This window comes from Berkeleyomyces rouxiae (assembly GCF_048999995.1).
Source record: "Berkeleyomyces rouxiae strain 22BRR77 chromosome Unknown BrBRR77_ptg000005l, whole genome shotgun sequence".
In the NCBI taxonomy this organism is placed as follows: domain Eukaryota; kingdom Fungi; phylum Ascomycota; class Sordariomycetes; order Microascales; family Ceratocystidaceae; genus Berkeleyomyces; species Berkeleyomyces rouxiae.
In genome coordinates this window covers 2,040,336-2,059,668 of record NW_027396495.1, presented here as the reverse complement: position 1 = coordinate 2,059,668, position 19,333 = coordinate 2,040,336, and the positions used below count along the sequence as shown (strand labels likewise).

General features: G+C 50.5%; 6 protein-coding genes across 6 annotated transcripts; 4 read left to right on the top strand and 2 right to left on the bottom strand.

Moving 5' to 3' along the window:
• Nucleotides 1–103: 103 nt before the first annotated feature.
• On the top strand, nucleotides 104–2,191 carry BROUX77_005739 (uncharacterized protein; the record flags this gene model as incomplete). Its single annotated transcript, XM_073750646.1, has 2 exons — nucleotides 104–1,278; nucleotides 1,342–2,191. The coding sequence occupies 2 exons, from the start codon at nucleotides 104–106 to the stop codon at nucleotides 2,189–2,191; spliced, it is 2,025 nt and encodes a 674-aa protein (XP_073604625.1).
• Nucleotides 2,192–2,346: 155 nt separating this feature from the next.
• BROUX77_005738 (uncharacterized protein) lies at nucleotides 2,347–3,351 on the bottom strand (the record flags this gene model as incomplete). Its single annotated transcript, XM_073750645.1, has 1 exon — nucleotides 2,347–3,351. One exon carries the CDS (start codon nucleotides 3,349–3,351, stop codon nucleotides 2,347–2,349), a length of 1,005 nt encoding a protein of 334 aa, XP_073604624.1.
• A 1,211-nt stretch (nucleotides 3,352–4,562) lies between these two features.
• BROUX77_005737 (uncharacterized protein) lies at nucleotides 4,563–6,511 on the top strand (the record flags this gene model as incomplete). The annotated part of the gene is made up of 6 exons (XM_073750644.1): nucleotides 4,563–4,606; nucleotides 4,670–4,805; nucleotides 4,867–4,975; nucleotides 5,033–5,407; nucleotides 5,920–6,084; nucleotides 6,135–6,511. 6 exons carry the CDS (start codon nucleotides 4,563–4,565, stop codon nucleotides 6,509–6,511), a joined length of 1,206 nt encoding a protein of 401 aa, XP_073604623.1.
• Nucleotides 6,512–6,832: 321 nt separating this feature from the next.
• BROUX77_005736 (uncharacterized protein) lies at nucleotides 6,833–10,373 on the bottom strand (the record flags this gene model as incomplete). Its single annotated transcript, XM_073750642.1, has 4 exons — nucleotides 6,833–9,450; nucleotides 9,518–9,710; nucleotides 9,796–10,034; nucleotides 10,091–10,373. The coding sequence occupies 4 exons, from the start codon at nucleotides 10,371–10,373 to the stop codon at nucleotides 6,833–6,835; spliced, it is 3,333 nt and encodes a 1,110-aa protein (XP_073604622.1).
• A 2,200-nt stretch (nucleotides 10,374–12,573) lies between these two features.
• BROUX77_005735 (uncharacterized protein) lies at nucleotides 12,574–15,186 on the top strand (the record flags this gene model as incomplete). The annotated part of the gene is made up of 2 exons (XM_073750641.1): nucleotides 12,574–12,859; nucleotides 12,917–15,186. The coding sequence occupies 2 exons, from the start codon at nucleotides 12,574–12,576 to the stop codon at nucleotides 15,184–15,186; spliced, it is 2,556 nt and encodes an 851-aa protein (XP_073604621.1).
• Nucleotides 15,187–16,762: 1,576 nt separating this feature from the next.
• On the top strand, nucleotides 16,763–18,870 carry BROUX77_005734 (uncharacterized protein; the record flags this gene model as incomplete). The annotated part of the gene is made up of 2 exons (XM_073750640.1): nucleotides 16,763–17,537; nucleotides 17,771–18,870. The coding sequence occupies 2 exons, from the start codon at nucleotides 16,763–16,765 to the stop codon at nucleotides 18,868–18,870; spliced, it is 1,875 nt and encodes a 624-aa protein (XP_073604620.1).
• Nucleotides 18,871–19,333: the final 463 nt, after the last annotated feature.

Here is a 19,333-nt window from a genome sequence, read left to right as displayed (position 1 = left end):
CAATACCAAGGCGCCACAGCCACAGGTCCATCTCTACTTCTCACGCCAGATCAAACATTCTCCTAAGACGTCTTCTTGATTCACTTTCAGATCTTCACCGGTAATGACATCTCTCCCCCAATTCGCACCCTTTCCTCGGCGGAAAGTTCGAGATGCTATTCCGGCCAGTGAATGGGCTGCCGCGCTGGTAGCCTGGGCCACATTAACCAACGCTGTGTTGGCACTCAACGATGATGAATTGAGTACATATCTGGGCACTGCTGGTGCCACCTCCGCCGTCACATTTCTTCGCGATGCATACGCTGAGGTGGCAGCTAACAGCCCCCACATCCTCAGCACCTCAACTACCGAAGCAGCCTTGTTTCTACGTCTTCTGCGCTCGCTGCTTCTGCGCCTACTATCTAGAAGCCAATTGGCAGGCCTCAGTGGCTGGGACCTTTTGGCAGACGTTTCGCGCGCAGATAGCGTGAATGCTGGTGATGTGTTGGCGCTGGCATGGGCGACACATGGCTCGCGTATCGAAGCGTCGTTGGCTACGCTAAAGAAGAGCTTGATTAGACTTCTCGATGCAAACTTGGGCAGCGACTTGAAAGCGGTTGGGCAGACGCTTAGTAGACTAAATCATCTACTACGCGTGACATCAAAGGCGGCGATGTATTTTGCAGCAGGTGACGACTTTCTGGATGGTATTGTGGGATGCTACAAAGTGATGAACCCTCCACTACGAAAAGTGCTGCTAGCTACGGGGTATCTTTGCCTTCACGGCCTGTTAGACAATTCAGATCCCAAGCTTGGCATGCTCGCTGATAAGCTATACAGCCTGAAAGTCGCGGCAGATACTCACAAGGCAGGCCCAATATCTGAGCGGGACTCGTACGTAGTGGAGCTCGTCTCCGCCACGCCTCTTCTTTCTCAAATCAAGCGATCAGCAGATTTTAGTAGTGCACCCGGTGCTACAGCACTTGAAAGTCGTGTGTCAGCTTTGAAAGCATACCAACGCCTTGGAGGTGCTGTGCGACCACCGCGATTACAACGGAAGAAGAAGCTCGACAAGGGAAAACAAGCCGCTAGCATTGATGTTGACGAAGGAGGCGTGGAATTCCATGCACACAAACTCTCAAAGATAGCGGAGGTGCAGGACCTGTTTCCTGAACTGGGCAGCGCATTCGTGTGCAAGTGTCTAGACGAGTACAATGAGAACGTGGAACAAGTCGTTGCCCATCTGCTAGACGACTCGCTCCCGAGCCATCTATCAAAACTAGACAAGTCAGAACAATTGTATGTGTGCGCGGTGTTTAACAGGCCATGTTTGCGAGCTCAACTGCTAACAGACATACATAGACCCAATAATGCCTTTGTCAAAACGAACTTTGAAATGGCTCCTCACGCAACACCTCCCCCTCCCTCCCCTCCACAGGCTGTATTACCCACGCGCCGTAACGTCTATGACGACGATGATCTCGACCGCCTCACCCTTTCCGTCTCCAAGAACCTCCACTTTGGCAAGGCAAATCCCGGACAAACTGCCGACAGTATACTACATGACAAGACCACTGCGCCCAGCAAGGCTGCTATTCTTTCAGCTTTGGCTGCTTTTGACGCCGACGACGATGAGCGTGATGACACTTACGACGCCGATGACATCGGCGCTGCTGTGGATCAGGCCAACGACGAGGCCGATGGTGCCGGGCTTAAAAACACCAACGACGAGGTTTTGTGGCGCGCCTACACCAACAACCCGAGCATCTTTGAGCGCACCAATGATGTACGGGCAACCGCTGATCGTGCCAAGTTGCGTGAGGAAACTGGAATGACAGATGAGGCTCTAGAGGGATGGATGATTATACTTAACCGTTCACCGCAGCTCAAGCGCCGCCTAGAAGCCAGATTCAGTACGTTTGACGGTACACAGACCAAGCTCACATCGTCTCGGTGGACCCGACCGACAGACGAATTAGACTCTGAAAGTGGCCCTGGCCCGTCAGATGCCGGCCAAGGGCGTGGGGGACATAGGGGGCGCGGACGGGGGGGCGGTCGCGGTGGGCGGGGACGTGGTGGCGGCAGTGTCGCCGGGCCAACAGATGATGCAGGGACACAGAAGGAGAGGAAAAGAAAGGAAGCTGGCAAGAGCTCCAGGGCAAACCACAACAGGCGCGATGCCCATGCCAAGAAGATGGCGAGAGGCGGGTAGATGTTAGGTACATAGTAGAAGTTGGGTCGCAACACTACTACACCAAATGATACACACGTGGGAAAGCGTTTTTTTCTCTCATATTAGAAATATATATCATCGCATTTAAATATCATGAGACCCGTTCTTGCCGAAAGTTACAATCGTCCACCCAATCACTCCATATCCGCCACTCTTCTTTGCTCATAGCGTGCGTTGAACGCATCTCTTTTTTTCACGGCTACCTTGGTGACTTCTCGTGTTAAAATCTCTTCTGGTGTGAAGTCCATGGCTCGGATCTGCACATGGTGCAGCCAATACGGCACCAGCACCCGGCGCTTCTGTCGGATTGCAGCATCTACCGTTTGGACAATGAAGCGGCCATAGATATCCCAGTTGGGTGCTCCAGCAGCCACCCCAAGACAATTGCCTTGGCTCCGCACGTCACCTGGCATCACAACCAAGCTATCAATGTGTGCGAATTCCGGGTCAATTGCAAACTCTCGCGCAAGCCCACAGGCCAAGCCCATGTCAAAAGCCTTGGTTGCCGAGTACATGGTCATGTATGGCAGGCCCACGGCACCCGCTGAAGTAAGCGAGAGCACAAGCGAGCGCTCAGCAGGCCCGCTACGGTGCGTACATAGTAGCGGGATCATGCACGCTGTAAGCTGGGCCATGAAGCGCGCGTTCATGGCCATGATATTGTCAATGTCACTAGCGGCGTACGTGCGAAACATGCGAAACGGCGCGCCGCCGATAGGCATACCACCAACGTTATTGACAAGCACTGACATGGCAAAGTCACGGGCAGCGAGATTTGCAGCAAGGCGGGCGATAGCGGCTGGTGAGGCGGTAATAGCATCGAGTTCGATAGTCTCAACCTGTGCACCGGGCACACGCTTCTGGATGAATTCTCGGGCTTCGGCGAGTTCGTCACGCATGTGGCTCAGCAGTATGACGCCGAAGCCCTGTTGTGCCAGCGCGTGAGCGGTGCCAAGCCCGATGCCGGCGCTGGATCCGGTGATGAGGGCATATGCTGGACGGCGGCTGCGTTTGTAGGCACTGAGCGGGCGGCGCGGGGGGATGAAGTGGAGTTGAATAAAGCGGGAGGCCGAGAAGAGGCCCTTTAGCAAGACAATGCTGCCGAGAGCAGCAAGGGCAAGCAGAAGCGAAGAGGACATGGCACTGGGGTTGGGGTTCAGTTGGGAGCCAGACCAGAGAGGCGGTTGTGTAGGCAGCAGAAACCGGGGACTTTCCAGCGGTAGTTGGGGCACGGCAAGGCGGAGTAGCTAGCTATTTGTTGAATTTATGAAACTGATTGTCCAATGCATAGTCAGATATGCCACAAATAATACAAGCGCAGTGTAAAATGATGATCCCAAGACCATCACCATAACCCCTATCACGTGACTACACAACCCTACAACTTATCCTAAACACCGCAGACGACAAATATGATTAAAGGGAATGCCCTAATCTAACAGCCCCTTTATTCAGAAGTATAAGTAGCGCGCGGCTGTCCAGGAGGTAGCCATAAGTGATAGACCTTAATAGATAACTTCAACTTCATCCAAAGTGCCGTTCACCACATTCACTGCCTTTTGGAACCTACACGCAGCTTGGTATTTGTGCGATGCACCACCTGGACATACACACATACATATGTACTTGGTGTGTATCGCTTTGTACATACATAGTGACATGTGTATTTATGTATGTACCTTTCCACTGTGAGGAACAATGGAGCCCCACTCATGATGTCAGCAGGGAATCATACAATGGATCCTCACTCAACTACCTACAGAACGTATTCAACTAGTTAACTAGTTATCGATTCTATGACGCCTATTGAAGTGTGCAAACTACCATTGCGCCAAAGAGACGAACGTTCCGTGGGCCTGCTTACTTTGCTAGGCTTCTATCTTCCATTATGTACGGGAGGCTCTCTTGGCCTCGGTGCTGAACATTGACTGGGTAACTTTGCCTCTTGGTAGTTAGCTGATCCCTACGGCGATAGTTTGACAACGCCAACTAACTGAAGAAGCACAGCCAAGGCCCGGATCTTGCCAAAACACATTGGTGTTGGTTTTGTCTGCACTGACTCACGTGTCTTGTTTTGTCTGTTAATGTGAGCTTGACGTTGCCATTTCTAGAGCATGTCACTATGGGATGGATCTCGTTCCTCAGGAGTGACCAGCTATAAATTCATACCATGGACACACAAGCAAGTACATTCTTAGCAGCATACAGAATAATAGACGGCCTCACGTCGTTCCCCTGCTCGTAGCTTCTATCCCGCATCTCGAAGCACTATACCAACCCAATATCGTCAGATACAGACAGTTTCTCCTTGCACTGCCCTGCGCCAGTCTATTCGGTCTTCTCGTCAGCCATGTCTTTGGCGCCAAACGGCTACGTTCCAGCCCATCTCGCGCGGTAGGCTATCTTCACTTGTAACCATTCCGATAGAGAAAACACCCTGACACGCTGTACGTCTAGATGCTTCTTAACCGTGAAGACGTCCGACGTGCTTTTCATCACGAGAGATGGCGACTCCTTTCCTGCTCACAGTGTTATAATTGAAAATGCTTCCCAAACATTCATGAATAAGCCACGGAAAATGGGGCTTCTTCCTGTAAGTGCGCTCTCTTATTTCTTTTCTTCGCGCTACCGTGCTCGCAAATTAACTTGGCTAGTCGCCTTTTTTGCCGGTCAAGATCCAAACGCCATATCACCACGACGTCATTGAGCTTTTTCTCGAGTTCTTGTATCATGGACAGATCAATGACTTCGTCCCGTTCAAAGGTAATGATGCTGCTGAACAGCTAGAGCGTGTAGCTGACTCTGTGCATTGTTATATAGGTCCCAGCGTAACATCGTCCTCTATGATTGACCATCATGCCTATGATCTTAGCACCTGGGTTGAGGCAGCCTTTGCTGCCAAGTCCTTTGATGTCCCTGCTTTTGGCGATGCCATCTATGAATACTTGTCACTGTACATATGTGACTTGGTTCAATTTGATGCCATTGAAACAGTTGATGCCTTGGACTTGATTTACAACAGGCCTGAAAAGGGCACGTACTTGAATATCTTTCCACTCCTGCTCAAGGGTATTGTCAATCAATTTGATTTGTTAAAAGAGAACAGAGACTTCCGCGAGTTTGCCGAGGAGAATGGCCGCTTCAGTTGGGATCTGAGCCAGGCCATGAGCCAGCGTATAGCTGCTGCCACAGAAAGTCGGTAGGGGTGGGCAGGAGGTTTTTCTGCCATATTTTCCTGTCGGCATGGTGCCACTCCTCTTGGTCGTTGTGTTATCTAGTTTTGAGTCAACTTTTCGTCAATTTTTGTTACTTTCATTGCTATGCAGGCTGGTTGATGGCCGTAGACATAAAGACATGTAATACCTACATTTCATCTGATGTATTAGCCCTGAAAAAAAACCTGACGATGGGCAGACTCAGTTAGTTTTGAGGCCTCTTCCTCAAGTATTCTTTTCTATCTTGCACAGTACAGCAACAGCTCGACGGCAGTTTCAGCACACTTCAACATGGAGGAGCATTGGTCTGATATCTGGCTAATTTCTAGTGACGGCTACAAGTTTCCAGCGCATCGGTTCATCTTGAGCTTACATTCTCCTGTATTCAGAGAGAGATTCGCAGAAATCGACAATGAAAATGCAAGGCGGAACAGCACTTTGAAACAGCGCGGAACGAAGGCTAACACTGACTACCACAGACGAGTGTTGTAGAGCCTGAAGGTTCTCCAAAGCCAATAGACAAGGATAAGCAGAAAGAAAAGGCTCAGAAAAGTGCAAAACCCCAAATGAAGCTTGACTTCCCCTCAGCAGCCGTCGCAATCATGATTCGCTTTGTGTACTCGATAGGACGTTCACCAGAAGACATCAAGAAGACCGGTGAGAAGCCCCTTTAGTCCATATACTGCTCCAATGTTAATGAATAACAGAAGAGGGATACAAGGACCTTGCCACTTGCGTACAAATTCTGATTATGGCCGACAAGTACGCCATGGCCAATCTTCACAACCTAGTCTGGCCGCAGGTACTAAAGCTCGCTGAAGCACAGCTACACACGACACCAGCAACTGTCCTACGGGCCATCCAAGCTCTTTACGATGGCATTCCTGAGCGCAAAGTCGTCGCACAAGCCCTGGTTGAGATGGTGGCCAATGACTTTGAAAAGCTACAGAAAGCCCCCGAGATTATACGCTTTGCCGAAGCGAATGCAACATTTGGCTGGCAGTTGAGCATCAGCCTACAAACCACATGGCAAAGGAGGCTCAGAGGGGAGGAAAATAACAGCAGCGAGGGGGCGGAAGCCTAAATGTTGAATAACAGTAGGCGTGAATATGAGTGACCGCTGAGATTTTACACAAGGGCGTGGCCAGCCCGAAGACCTGACTACTTATTCACATTCACTGGCTCTCCAGCAATTTCAAAAACTGTTTACATGATCCAGTTTCAGATCTTGGACCCAAGACTTGAGCAAAGCATTGTTCTCCTACTTTGTTCGCGAGATATTTTCAGACACATAATCGATGCTAGCCCAAAGCCTTAACAAACTCTTCATCATTAGAATTATACCTTAGAATTAACTACTTATTGTCCAAGATCTTCTCCAAAACAAATTCATTCAGCCCATCATCTACTCATCCCACATGATCTTCATGGTCTGAGGGAAGGGGGTCATTTGACTCCAATTCTCATCAACGTACACATAGAAGCCTCCTGCACGCGGGACCTTCTTCAGCATACCCTGAGGGCCGGGAACACGGCGCAGGTTTCGACGCTTGAACAGCGCACGGAACAGTTCCGTAATGGCGGCCTGACTAGCTCCGCGACCGAGGCATGCATGCGGGCCCTTGCCGTAGTGAATGTACGAGTCAAGTGGGCGCCGCGGGTCGACGGCGTTGGGGTTTGGGAAGTGGTTGGGGTCACGAGCAGCACCGACGAAACTGACAAACACACGATCACCAGCCTTAACACGGACTTGACGGCCATCGTCTTCAATGACAGTATTAGCCACCGTGGCCTCGCGGTAGGCACCGAATGTGCCGGCTAGACGAATGCCCTCCATGGCGTAGCCAAGAAGCAGAGCATCTGTGGCCTCGCTAGGAGAAGAAGTGGCTAGGTCATACAGAGCAGGGATATGAACCTTGCCCTCGTCGGACAAGTAAAAGTCGACAGCCTGAGCAAAGACTTGCGCCTGGTTGGGTACCATGGCACCAGCAGTAGGTAGAATGTGGGAGTTGACAATATCATCGTAGGAGTAACCCTCCTTGATCAGAGCACGAATGATGTTCTTGCCGTACGTGGCCAGTGGCTCACCCTTTTTGACTGTCTCGGCAAACATAGGCGACAGGCCCAGCTTAACCAACTTGGTGTTCATCATGATGACAGAAGCCAACTTGTCACAAGCAGCCTTGGTATACTCGCGCAGCGGGAAGCTTTTTGCAGGGTCCAGGTCGAAGAAGATGGTTGTGAAGATGGCAGCCAACGTCTTGTACAGCTCATACTCGCTGAACACACCACGGGTGTGGTTGTCAGTCTTGATAGGCAGGGCAAAAATACGGGCAGCAAAGTGTGTATGCGCCATGTTGCCGACATCACGGACAACATCGACCTGGCGGGTCTCACCCATGTTGTACGACTTCGAGGTCAAAAGATGCTCGGCGGTCTTGGCATAGAAAGCCTTGATGTCATCGATCCAACCATCGCAGTACAACAGCCGGCCCATGCACTTACGCTGCGAGCTATGGAAGCTCGAGTCGCCCGAAAGCATAAAACGAGAGCCGCCATCGCCCATCAGGAAAGTAAGACCCTCGCCCCAAGTGACCTTGTAGGAATTAGTGTTCTCCAAGATGGACTGGGCTCCGCCGTATGTTGTAATGTTGACACGCGGTGGAATGAACGAAGGGCGCTCAAAGTCAAACTTTTCAGCACGATGCATACTAGCCAGAATCTTTGCATTTTCGCTAGGCACAACCATGGGATAATGGGCGTACACACTGTTCTGCTTGAAGTGATTGGGGAACGCACGAATGAACAGCTTGTAGAAGATGCAGCCGTGGTTGAGGTTGAGATCATAGTCCACTTCCTTGTAACCCCAGTTGGTGAGAGCCTTCGGGTGGTAATCAGTGGTATAGAAACGGTCACCACGGACCAGGCAGACGGCATCAGACAAAACGACGCGGGAGATGGTGTACGTGGGCGCGATGCCGACACCAGGCACCATTGGGTCTTTGTTTTCTTCAGCGACAAGACCTGTGTACAGCTCGACGTTGTCGGGGTGCTGGTAAAGGTTCTTAAGAGCACCAGCAACCTCGGTATCAGAGTTTATATCCTCGAAGCGCTCGTACGGCTTTAGGCCAAAGTGTACGCGGAATTCATTGAGACCGGCAAGGTTCCAACTGCGGCCGCGCAAAATACCAAGCATCTCAATGGGACGCATAGCCTTGGGCACGTTACGCGCACCGAAGCTACCAGCCGGCTCCTCGATAGCATCGCTGATGCAAGCCACCAGATCATCGTCGTTGAACTTGCCATCTAGGCCTCGCTTGAAGCCACCGAAAGTGCGCTTTGCTGGATCTTTGGGGATGGATGCTTCAAACTTGCCGACAGCACACATCATGTCACGCGGACTCGATGACGCAGCGTTCTTGGCAAACAGCTCGCCGTAAAACTCATTGATCCAAGCCTCGTCCTTGGCACTGATGCACGAATGCCAGCGGTAACAAAGATTGAACTCGGCTGATACCGAGTTACCTGTGCCTCGGTCCGCACCAGCTCTAGTACCGACCTGAGGGCCCATTTCCTGGCGCGGGTCGAGCGTCCAGTTGGTGTCAACACGGTTGAGGTTGATGATGTTTCGCACGTAGTCAACCAGGGTGATGTTAATGTATAGGCCACTGGTGACAAGTCGCGCCACCTGGAACAATTCTTCATCCTGTTTCTTCCACGCAGCTTCCAACGCCTCGCCCTCGAGGCCCGGTGCCGGTGGGCTGAACCGACCGTTTTCATTGATTGCTGCCAGCATCTCGGCCACGTGGTTGTGGAAGCGGTTGAACATGATGAGAATCACGCATACACCCGGCGGCATACCCTGAAGACGCTTATCGGCATAGGAATCAGCCTTCAGCTTACCACCCTTAAAGGTACGGATGGAATCGAGCATTTCCTGGTTACTACCATACAGGGGCGACAGGTCGAGGTAGCACGATGTCTTGGAACGCGTGCCATCCTTGGGATCACTCCAAAAAAGATCTGGAGAAAATCAAGTCAGCTACTGTCTCACACCTTGCAGAAGTCTCAGACAAAAATAAACACTTACCATGAGTGATGATTGTGGCCCAGTACCACAGAATGCTGGATACATTGTTCGGGTGAGGCTTGAATTCTTTACGAGCCATGACCGAGTCGAAAATGGTACCAGGATCTGGCAGTGCGCCGAGGTTCATCTTACCAGGGCGGACGGAGCGTGAATATACTTGTCCGGCAGCGCCAAGCATGGGGTCGCGAATGTTCTATACGAAGGTCAGCTTTGGGTCATCGTGAAACTGTATGCTTATCGTTCGAGCATGGAACTTTACTGTTGCTTCTTCTACTTACGTTGTAAGAACCATCAGGCTGACGGTACTTGGACAGTAAGCCCACGTCGAGCATAGGCGGATGCTCCAGCGTGTTCCACAGCTCATTGATGAGGTTGTTGGTGAGTTCCTCTCGGACCTTGGAGCCGTTGGGCATGTTGGCCACCATACGAATGATACGCTCCATGAGGTACGTCTTGTCGTCAATGATCCCATTGTTAGTGACCTTGGTGATAATGAGGTCCTTGAGAGTCTTGAGGTCTATTGGTATTACTGATGTTAGTGTGTGGCAATACAGAATGCCGATAGCAACTCACCTGAAAGAGACAGTGTCTTTAACGATGCCCGGGTGCCCGGCCGCGTTTTATCCAGCGCGTACTGCCCGTTTCCATATTGTTTGGGCAACGGACGCTTCGATGCAGTACGCAGGGCCTTGAAGCTGGCGACGGTGCCAGCCGGCTTCTGCTTCTTGTGTTGTAGGACTGGTCCAGACTGGCTGGCCTTTCCGGTCGAGGAATGCAGCAAGGTGTTGCTCGTAGCGCCGGAGTCAATCTTTTCCTTGACAGAGCTAGGCGTGGTAGAAAGCGGAGAGACAGGCATTTTGAATGGTATAGTGGCAAACAGATAAAACAATAACGAAGGGGTATACTAATACTAAGGGTGAGTAAGGAAGAGGATAGTAACACTTTCAAGACTATCACCTAGGGGCTCACGTCGATTAATGCCACCAATAAACAAAGACAAACAAAGGACGACAAAGTTCAATGCCAACAGGTGTAAAACGAGGCCAGGAAATCCCGGGCTCTATATACCCAGACCAACAACAGGGAAGAATCGGAGGCAGACTATCATGCCACCAAGCCCAGCCGACACACAACAGGATCGAAAGCAGACGTTCGTGTGTACATTGAGACTCCCTTGTCCTACGTCTGATAATAGCTGGCTTGTGATAGGTCCAACTGGAAAGCCACGGCCTGTTCCTCCTCAAGAAGAACCTGATGACGGTGAGGAATGATCCTCGTCCCCCTCTCTCCGCTCTCCTTTGAGCCTAAATTCTCACCTCAGCCTTTTTGATTTCCCTTTTCTTCGCTACTGGTTGGCTTGGCTAACTATCCCGATGTCTACAACGATCTACCTCCATGCTGCAAATCTTCAGCTCCCAGCTAAGCTGCTGATCATGTATGAATTGGGAGAGCGGAGGAACTTGGATCTACTAATAGCAGGTTGGGCTGCATCACATCCAAACGAGATATAAAAACAAGACAAAGCTCGCGCATTATCGAGAACAATGGCCTTAGTCAAAACCGGCCACTTAGTTCAGGGAGTCCAGAACAAAGGCAACACGGGACAGTATGACACAGCATAAGACAGGGTCTCCCTTGTCTGTCTCCACGCCGATCACTCAACCACCGTCATGGCCAGGTTGATTGCACAACATTTCACGGCAAAGCAAGCATCCTCTTAGGGTGACGAAACGAGGAATGCAAGGCAAAGAACGAGCCAGTGAAAGCCGTGGCATGAAGAAAAGCGCTTGGCCTGCTAATATAACCAGGCAAAAACAAGGAGAGTCAAACCGGCCCCTCTAGTCTACCGGCCAAAGACACATCCAATCCCTCGCCCGCCTGCCAACCCGCACCAACCAACTTTCCTATCTATGCATGCAGCTGCATGAGGCTCGCAGAATGCACGCTGATCACTCTGCTGTCCTCATCCTGATGAACAGGCTCTCGCCTTGGACAAGAAAGCGTCTAGCCGCCCGGTTTCCAGTAAAGAATCCTCCTCTTAGCCAAGACTGACAAACAAACAAACAAGTACTCTCTTCTCTTCCCTGGTTTCTACACTCCCGTGGTCCTATTCCTTTCTCCCATACTCCCCATACAAGCCTTACTATCCCTTACCCTGAACACAATTCCCAGCCTTTTGCAGCTTGCTTGAGACACAACATCTGTCTTCAGTCCGGTTTCCCAGGGAGCATCCACCACTATACAAAAGCATGTACCTTTATGTGTTGAGTGCCAGCTGTTATGCTATTTCCTTTGCTCTCCATTCATCAGGAACGAATGTGTCGGTACGACTTGTCCGAGACAAAAGAAAAAGGGCGAGTATAAGCAATGGCGTCGAGGTAACCCTTCATCAACGTTACGATAGATTTAGGGTTCTATGCAGTTGTTCCATGTCTCACAATATATCAAAATCTTACTGGGAGTCAAGCAAGGCCGGCGCTAATTTCCCGCATAGATCCGCAGTCTCAGTCAACTAAAGGGCAAATCTCCAAAGGCAAAAAGGAGAGAAGAATTCTCCGTGCCAAGCTTTCTTTAGAGGGCGGAGACATCAAATCATTTGGGTCACGATGTGTATTGCTATTGCGTTCAAGGCGATCATTTTGGTCAATGGCTCAGGTCTAATTGTGTGTGCTGGTCTTCTGCCGATGTGAGAAATATGAGCAAGTTGTTTTGGAACCCCTGAGTTCTAATATTTTTGTCTGTGGTGTTATTCATCGCTCAAATGAGGTTTGTGAAGTAAGAAAGGCCAGTCCATGGCGTTCTTATTGTGGCGTCACAATAACCCTACATGAAGCCAAATTTGAGGTAGGGTTTGCGGAGTGATGCTAGTGCCAAAGACTTTTCTGGCGGCAGAATCTTGATTTGACTTCACCGCCCGGATAACTTCACACAAGTCTCGACTTTCCATGCAACACTAAGTTACAAAAGCCGACTCACACGAATGAGTCGCGAGCTCCACAGCTACACCTTAGACTTCTAATAAGTCTTTAATATTGCCAGCCTCTGTTCTTGCTCAGATGTTGTCTCTTGTACGACGTCCTGGCGCTTATATACTGCGCCCAAACCCGACCGCCTTGGGTGTTGTCCCCTTGCGATGTACACAATCATTGACTGGTGCTCGCCGGGGTGCTGTCGGCAGACCCCAACGACTTGGTGCAAACAAGGTCCCAATTACCAATGATGTATCTCAGTGGTTGTTTGATTCTGGTCTTTACAGGATCACGTCGCCCAAGAAAACCACTCAGAAGCCACCGCCCAATGTTGAGAAGAACCGGGTGCACATCATAAACGAAAAGTTTGTGGGTGGGTTAGGCCTGTCAAAGAAATATGCTTTCATCACTCGCTAACCAGGCTATTCAGATGAAATCATCGAGTATCTTGGGTCCTCGCTCGACCGCCACAAAGGATGTGATTTGCTAGATATCAATCCGGGCGTGGGTATTTGGAGCAAAGCCCTGCACGAGGCTCTAAAACCCAGGAAGCATATTTTAATGGAGCCCGACGGAGACTTCTATGCTAATCATCTCAAGCCATTGACTGATAAACCCACTGTCCAGATGGTTCACAAACACGGTGTCATCTGGGATGATGTCTATTCTACACTCAAGATGTTCCCCGAGCAAGAGCTGGTTCCTCGTACTGGCCCCGTCGAGAGAAATGATACCCTTCTTGTTACTCTCAATCTTGCCACATACCCAAAGAAAAAATATCAGTCATATGAGTCGGTCTCGGCTCTAATTATGCACCAGATAATAACAAGTGTACGTACGCGCTCAATGTTCCAAAAGTATGGCCTTGTACGTATGCTGTTGTGGACCAACGACGATGAAAAGCGTGCATACATACCAAAGAACATCTACTCACGCCGCCGTGCTGCCGTCGACACGGAGGCTGCCGTCGACTACATACATGAGGTTGTTGGGTCCGACGATATGAGCGCCGAGGCGCGCGCTAATCTTATTAAATTGCGTCAACCCACGCGGCAAATGTGTTTGCAGCTTGAGAGTGGGCGCGCTGTTGCCGAGCGTATGAAAAAGGCTGGTCGTGTGTATCCCAAAGATCGCCAGAGCGAGATTGTTCAGCAGCTAGAGGACAACACTGAAGAGGTGCGACGTAAAGATCAAGAGTACGTTGACCGCATTATCGCTGGCCTAATTAAACGTCGCGAATACATTGTCGAGTACGAAAATGCCCACCCAAAGCCACAGGCTACATCAGTACCTGAGAATGACCCTTCTAGTTATTTCTTAACAGCTGATCTTGTTAAGTTCCGCAATAAGTTTTTTATGAGTCTGCCTGACAATGAGACAGGCGAGGTTTCCAAAAAGCCCCAACTCTATGGTGTTTCAAAGCCCAGGGACGCCCCGCGCAAGCTTCTAGACGATGAAGAGGAAGCGGCCTTGAAAAGATTGGCTGAGCAGGACGCGCTGGATGAGATGGACGGGGAAGTGCTAGACGAAGAAAGAGAAGCGCGAGACCAAGAAGAAAAAGAGGAGGAAGAGGTCAAACCAAAGAGACGCTCTCGCTCCAAAAGAGTTGTTGAGGACAAAGACGAAGAGGAGGCCAAACCCAAAAGACGCTCTCGGTCTCGGAAGGCAGTCGATGAGGAAGAAGAAGAGGTCAAACCCAAAAGACGCTCTAGATCCAAGAAGACCGTGGAAGAGCCAGTCGAGGCAGACAATGATGAGGTTGTTAAAGCTAAGCCCAAACGGGGTCGGCCTACACGAGCTTCTGTTTTGGAAATGGAAAAGGAACGTGACGAGCTTCGGCGCAGACTGCGTGAAGATGAACTCAAAGGGATGGCTACGGGCCAGGAAGAACTGTCAGAGGGCACGCCTGATAGATCAGCATTGACAGTCCGCCGCTCAGCTACCTATATGCCGGCACCGCCTAGTCCAACAGCAATAGTCAAACAAGTCTTTGGGGCCGACTTCAATGGCACGGTGCGCGACATCCGCGAATGGTTGGCGAGGGCTTACAATCAGATGTGGGAGGAATTGCGCGAGAAGTACCGGTCAGGCGAGTACACAATGGAGCAGTATATGGAGGGCCACAAGATCCTCAACGACGAAGTCAACCTTGCACACATCAACTACATTGCCACAACGCGGTTACATGCTGACGACTCCCACTGCTTCCACCAGGAAGAGCCAGTGTTGCTATGGGACCGGCGTGAGTACGAGCCGCTCATCACGAAGCCGCACGACTTCTTTCCCGATGTGCCCATAACACTTATCGATATCCAGCCGAAGTCGATGCACCCGCTGCTCCGCGACAACGTCAGCCAGGCGTGTGTGGTGTTTGATGTCATGACTATGACCATGATCAACTCGCTGGGGGGCATAGAAAAGCTGCTCGACAAGATGTGGCCTGGCGCCAGTTCCGGGTGTCTACCTAACATGCCCGAGTCGGTCAACCTCAAGCGTTACGGCTATCCAGCGGAAATTACAGGCACGGCCATCACTGCCATGGCGGGGAGGCGCATGAACATGGAGCAATACTATGAGATGCTGGAGGCGTGGCACAAGTGGTCTTTCCGGCCGACCTATGCCGAACTGATTTCCCACCACACGGAGGAGCCGCCGAGCGTAGCCGACCCAGACACCAACGTCACCAAGGAGAGGGGCTAAATAGCCAAGGCAGTGATGAACAAGAGGGGAAGGGATAAACTAGACATCAAGCTCCAAGCTCCCATGGCTTGCCGGGGCTACCAGCTCGGGTCAGTCGTCTTGTTCGTTTTTTTGAGTGTAAGATTAGAAACATGTTGTCTTTGTATGGTTAACTAGTTAACTAATAGTCAACTAAAAATGCCACACCGCCAAGCATTCGTGGTATCAATTGAGTTGCCAGACAGCGCCACACCACAGCATTTTGATGTTGTATTTATAGCCTTATAGCATCTGTCATGTCGCTTAGCTGCATAATCGCACACGGGTTCCAGAGGCGCAAATGTACTCGGTACATTTGTTTTGCAGTGAGCCCCAGTGAAAAATACGTACCTGATACAGACACGTGCTGTTTCATGAAATCTGCCATGTGCACATGTATGTATGTACATATGTATGCATGTAGTGTGTATGTAACTATGCATAGTTAGTTATAGGTGTGTAGTGCAGGGGGAAGTTGCCGTCGTTCAGGCCGAGTTATTGCCTCTGCTTTTTCTGGTGTCGTATTTCGGAAAACTACAGGTATAGGATGTAACTAGTCAACTATATGGCAAGCCAACCATACAAGAGCAAAAAATGTGACGAAAATGCCAAATATAAGATTCATTAAACCAAACCAAAAAAAAAAAAAAAAAAAAAAAAAAAAGCAGGCGTGCTCTGCAAAGTAACTAGCACTCTAGCTCTAGTGGCAGAAATAGAACGCAGGCAACTTCCTGGGCTGCTTTTGGCAACTGTGGCACCAGTTAAGCGTTGAGTCTTCCCCCTTCCTCGCTTCCCCCTCTTTGTACCGGGTGGCCTTTTATACACGACCGAGGCATCGCTTCATCATCCAACTTGTCTTTTCCTTCTTTTTTCCTCAGCTTTTACACCCTGCTCACGCGCTCTTTTTCTGCTCGGCTCTCCTTTTTGCCCGCCCTCCCTGCTGCCGCCTGTGAAGCTGGAATGAACAAGTGTTGACGCTGCCCTGTTTAATGATAACTCCTGCGCTCCTGATTAATCCCTAATTTCGACGGCTCGCCTCGCCAACGGCTGCCGCCCGCATCTCGTTTTCCTTCTTTTCTTTGCCTCTGGCTTCTTGTTCCGTTGCACGGCCCCGTTCTCGCTGCACCACGGTCCACCGGGGCTTCTAACTGTCGCCTGTCATAAAATCTTCGTGTTGTTTTCGCCTCTGGCTCGTCTTGATACCGCTTCGCTGCCACGCTCTCCGACTTCTCACCAACTCGTCAAACAAGCGCTCTGCGCCGTCACCTCTTGTGCTTGGCACCCAGACACAGTCCTGGCATCAGATACGATAGTCACGTCACATATACAGTTTGATTTGTCGAGGTGCGTTTGGGAGCTTTACTTTTTTTCTTACACAGCAACACCATCTCCATTTACTTTTCAGCTGCTCTCTACACATAATCCACACCTACGCTCCGCACTACTGCCCCCGGTTTCTTGCACTGAACTAATTTGCCTGTTTTTACTCCAGCCGCTCTCGATACCCTCATTTTCCACTGTGAACTCCAGAGACGAACCCTAATACACGCTCACAACTATGCTCCAGAAACTGAGCCATTCCGTGAGCCTCAGGCCGCAAATTGCTGTTCGCTTTCTAACGCGTTATCTTGTCGCTGCCGGCTTGATTCTTCTCCTGTTCAAATATTTGCTCAATGTACCGCAGGTTACAGATGATTCTACGCTATATTTCCCTAACACTCCTGAGAGTGAGAGTGTGGCCAAAATAACCGTTCCCTTGGCCCCCACCGACAAGCACCCCATCGATCGTCTAGTGCGTCTGGCAGAAGAAAGATTCAACGGCCTTCTTGCCACCAAGACCACATCCTTGGAAAGCGCGTCCGCCGCCTATCGTCGCCGCCGCGGCCGTCACCCACCCCCGGGCTTCGATGAGTGGCACGCCTTTGCCGTAAAGCACGATGCTATCATTGTTGAAGACTTCTTCGACCAAATCTATCGCGACCTCGAGCCCTTCTGGGGAATCCCCGCCGCCAAAATTCGCAAGGATGCCGACGACTACGAAATGCGCATTTCTGTCCGCAACCACAAGGCCACTTCCGGGAGCGACTGGTTCTGGACCCAGATCTGGCTGAACCTCACCAGCTCCATTGAGGACATGCTTCCCGACATGGACCTTGCCCTTAACTCCATGGACGAGCCCCGCATCGTCGTTCCCTCCGAGACTATCGATGAGTACATGGCCAAGGCTGCCCAGTCTAAGATGATGGTTAGTGCTGCGGATGCCATCACCCATTTCGACCCACTTCCTCCCCCGCGTACACAGGACGGCCCGGCCATGACTTGGGAGACCGAAGGTAAGCCCATTGCATTTTGTCCACATTGTTCTTGGGTTTTTTTTTCATGCAATGCTTGTTTCTGCTATGATTCATCTTGTGTCAAAAACATTCGCCCATGTGAAACGTGGTGTTACATTTTTCCAGCAGAGATCCACCACAGTCATTTAATTTTTCTCGCAAGGCACCCTTCTGGGCAACATGCTGTACTGCCCTCTAACCAGCCAACAGTCTGCTAACAATCTCGCCCATAGGCTCATACTGGGATATCGCTCGTCGCGGCTGCCCTACCAACAGTCTCTCCCGTTACAGTCTCGACCCCATCGTTCCCTACCAGCCTGTCAAGGTTTCCATGCACCTGGCTAAACCACACATGGAAAACGGTTTCGTATCCAACTACAGTCTGATGACCGACTTCTGCCACCAGCCTGACTTGCAGTCTCTCGAAGGCATTTTCTTGAAGCCTCTGAGCGTTAGTTCGACCAAATCCCTGATTCCTTTGTTTGGTGGCTCCAAGCTTTCTGTAAACAATGAAATCCTTCTACCGGCCCCTATGTACTGGAACGAAGAAGAACGCTTCATGGGTAGTGGGGGCGCCAGCATTGCTTGGGAAGAGAAGCTTAGCAAAGTCTCGTGGAGAGGTGTTGCTACTGGTGGCCAGGCTCAAAAGACCAACTGGCACGGATTCCAGCGCCACCGCTTTGTTTCCATGAACAACGCCACATCAGTAGCAGCCGCGGAATTGGGAGACCGCCAGATGAACTTTGTGCTCCCTGACTATGAGTATAACTTGCAGGCAATGGAGCCATCGAAAGTGACGGGCGAGGTTAAGGGCCTTAGCAAGTGGCTAACACAGTGGTCTGATGTTGGCTTCGTCGATCTTCCTTGCTTTCCCTCAGAGACCGAAGGACAATGCAGTTACCTCGACCCGCATTACGAAAGAGTGCCGGGCAAGACTTTGGCTGAACAATTCAAGTACAAGTTTATGCCGGATATCGATGGCAACTCGTTTTCGGGCCGCTACCTGGGTTTCCTGCGATCGACATCGTTGCCGATCAAGTCGGCACTATGGCGTGAATGGCACGATGATCGTCTTGTGGCATGGAAGCACTTTGTGCCTATGGACAACCGCTTCGGTGAATACTACTCGATTATGGAATACTTTGTTGGAGCGGGAAATAAGATTGCACATGACGATGTCGCGAAGAAGATTGCGCTCGATGGCCAGGAGTGGGCGCGCCGTGTTCTGCGCAAAGAAGACATGCAGATCTACGTACTAAGACTGTTGCTGGAATATGCACGTGTCAGCAGTGACAACCGAGATATGATGGGTTACGTGGCAGACCTCTCATAGGGTTTGCCTGTAAGTTTGCTTTTGCTCTCGTTTTTCTTTTGTTCCCCTCTATTCCTTATTTTTCGTTTGCCATACCTTGTCGTCAATGACCGACTGGCTGTGTATGCCGTCGGCCAAGCTATCGTCATGGCCTTTTTATCGTCATCCTATATTTACCAGGTGGCCCCTGTATGTTAGTAGGGAATTAGATGACAGTCCCCACTACTTAGGATCTGTCACTCGACTCCCCCAGGGACTTGGCTGCCTCTCCTACATTCTCTTCTTCGTATCTTCTAGGGAGGGATTTTTCTTCATGGTGGTGGGTTGTTGTTCACAAGGTTTTGTACAGGGCTTTTCATGTTATTCTAAATGTAGCTGGCGTTCTTCTTTTCATCCTTTTTCTTATGCAATTATACTACTTAGTACACACGTTTCTTTTACCCTTCTTGTTTCCATTACATATGTTATTTAAGAATTTTCTCTA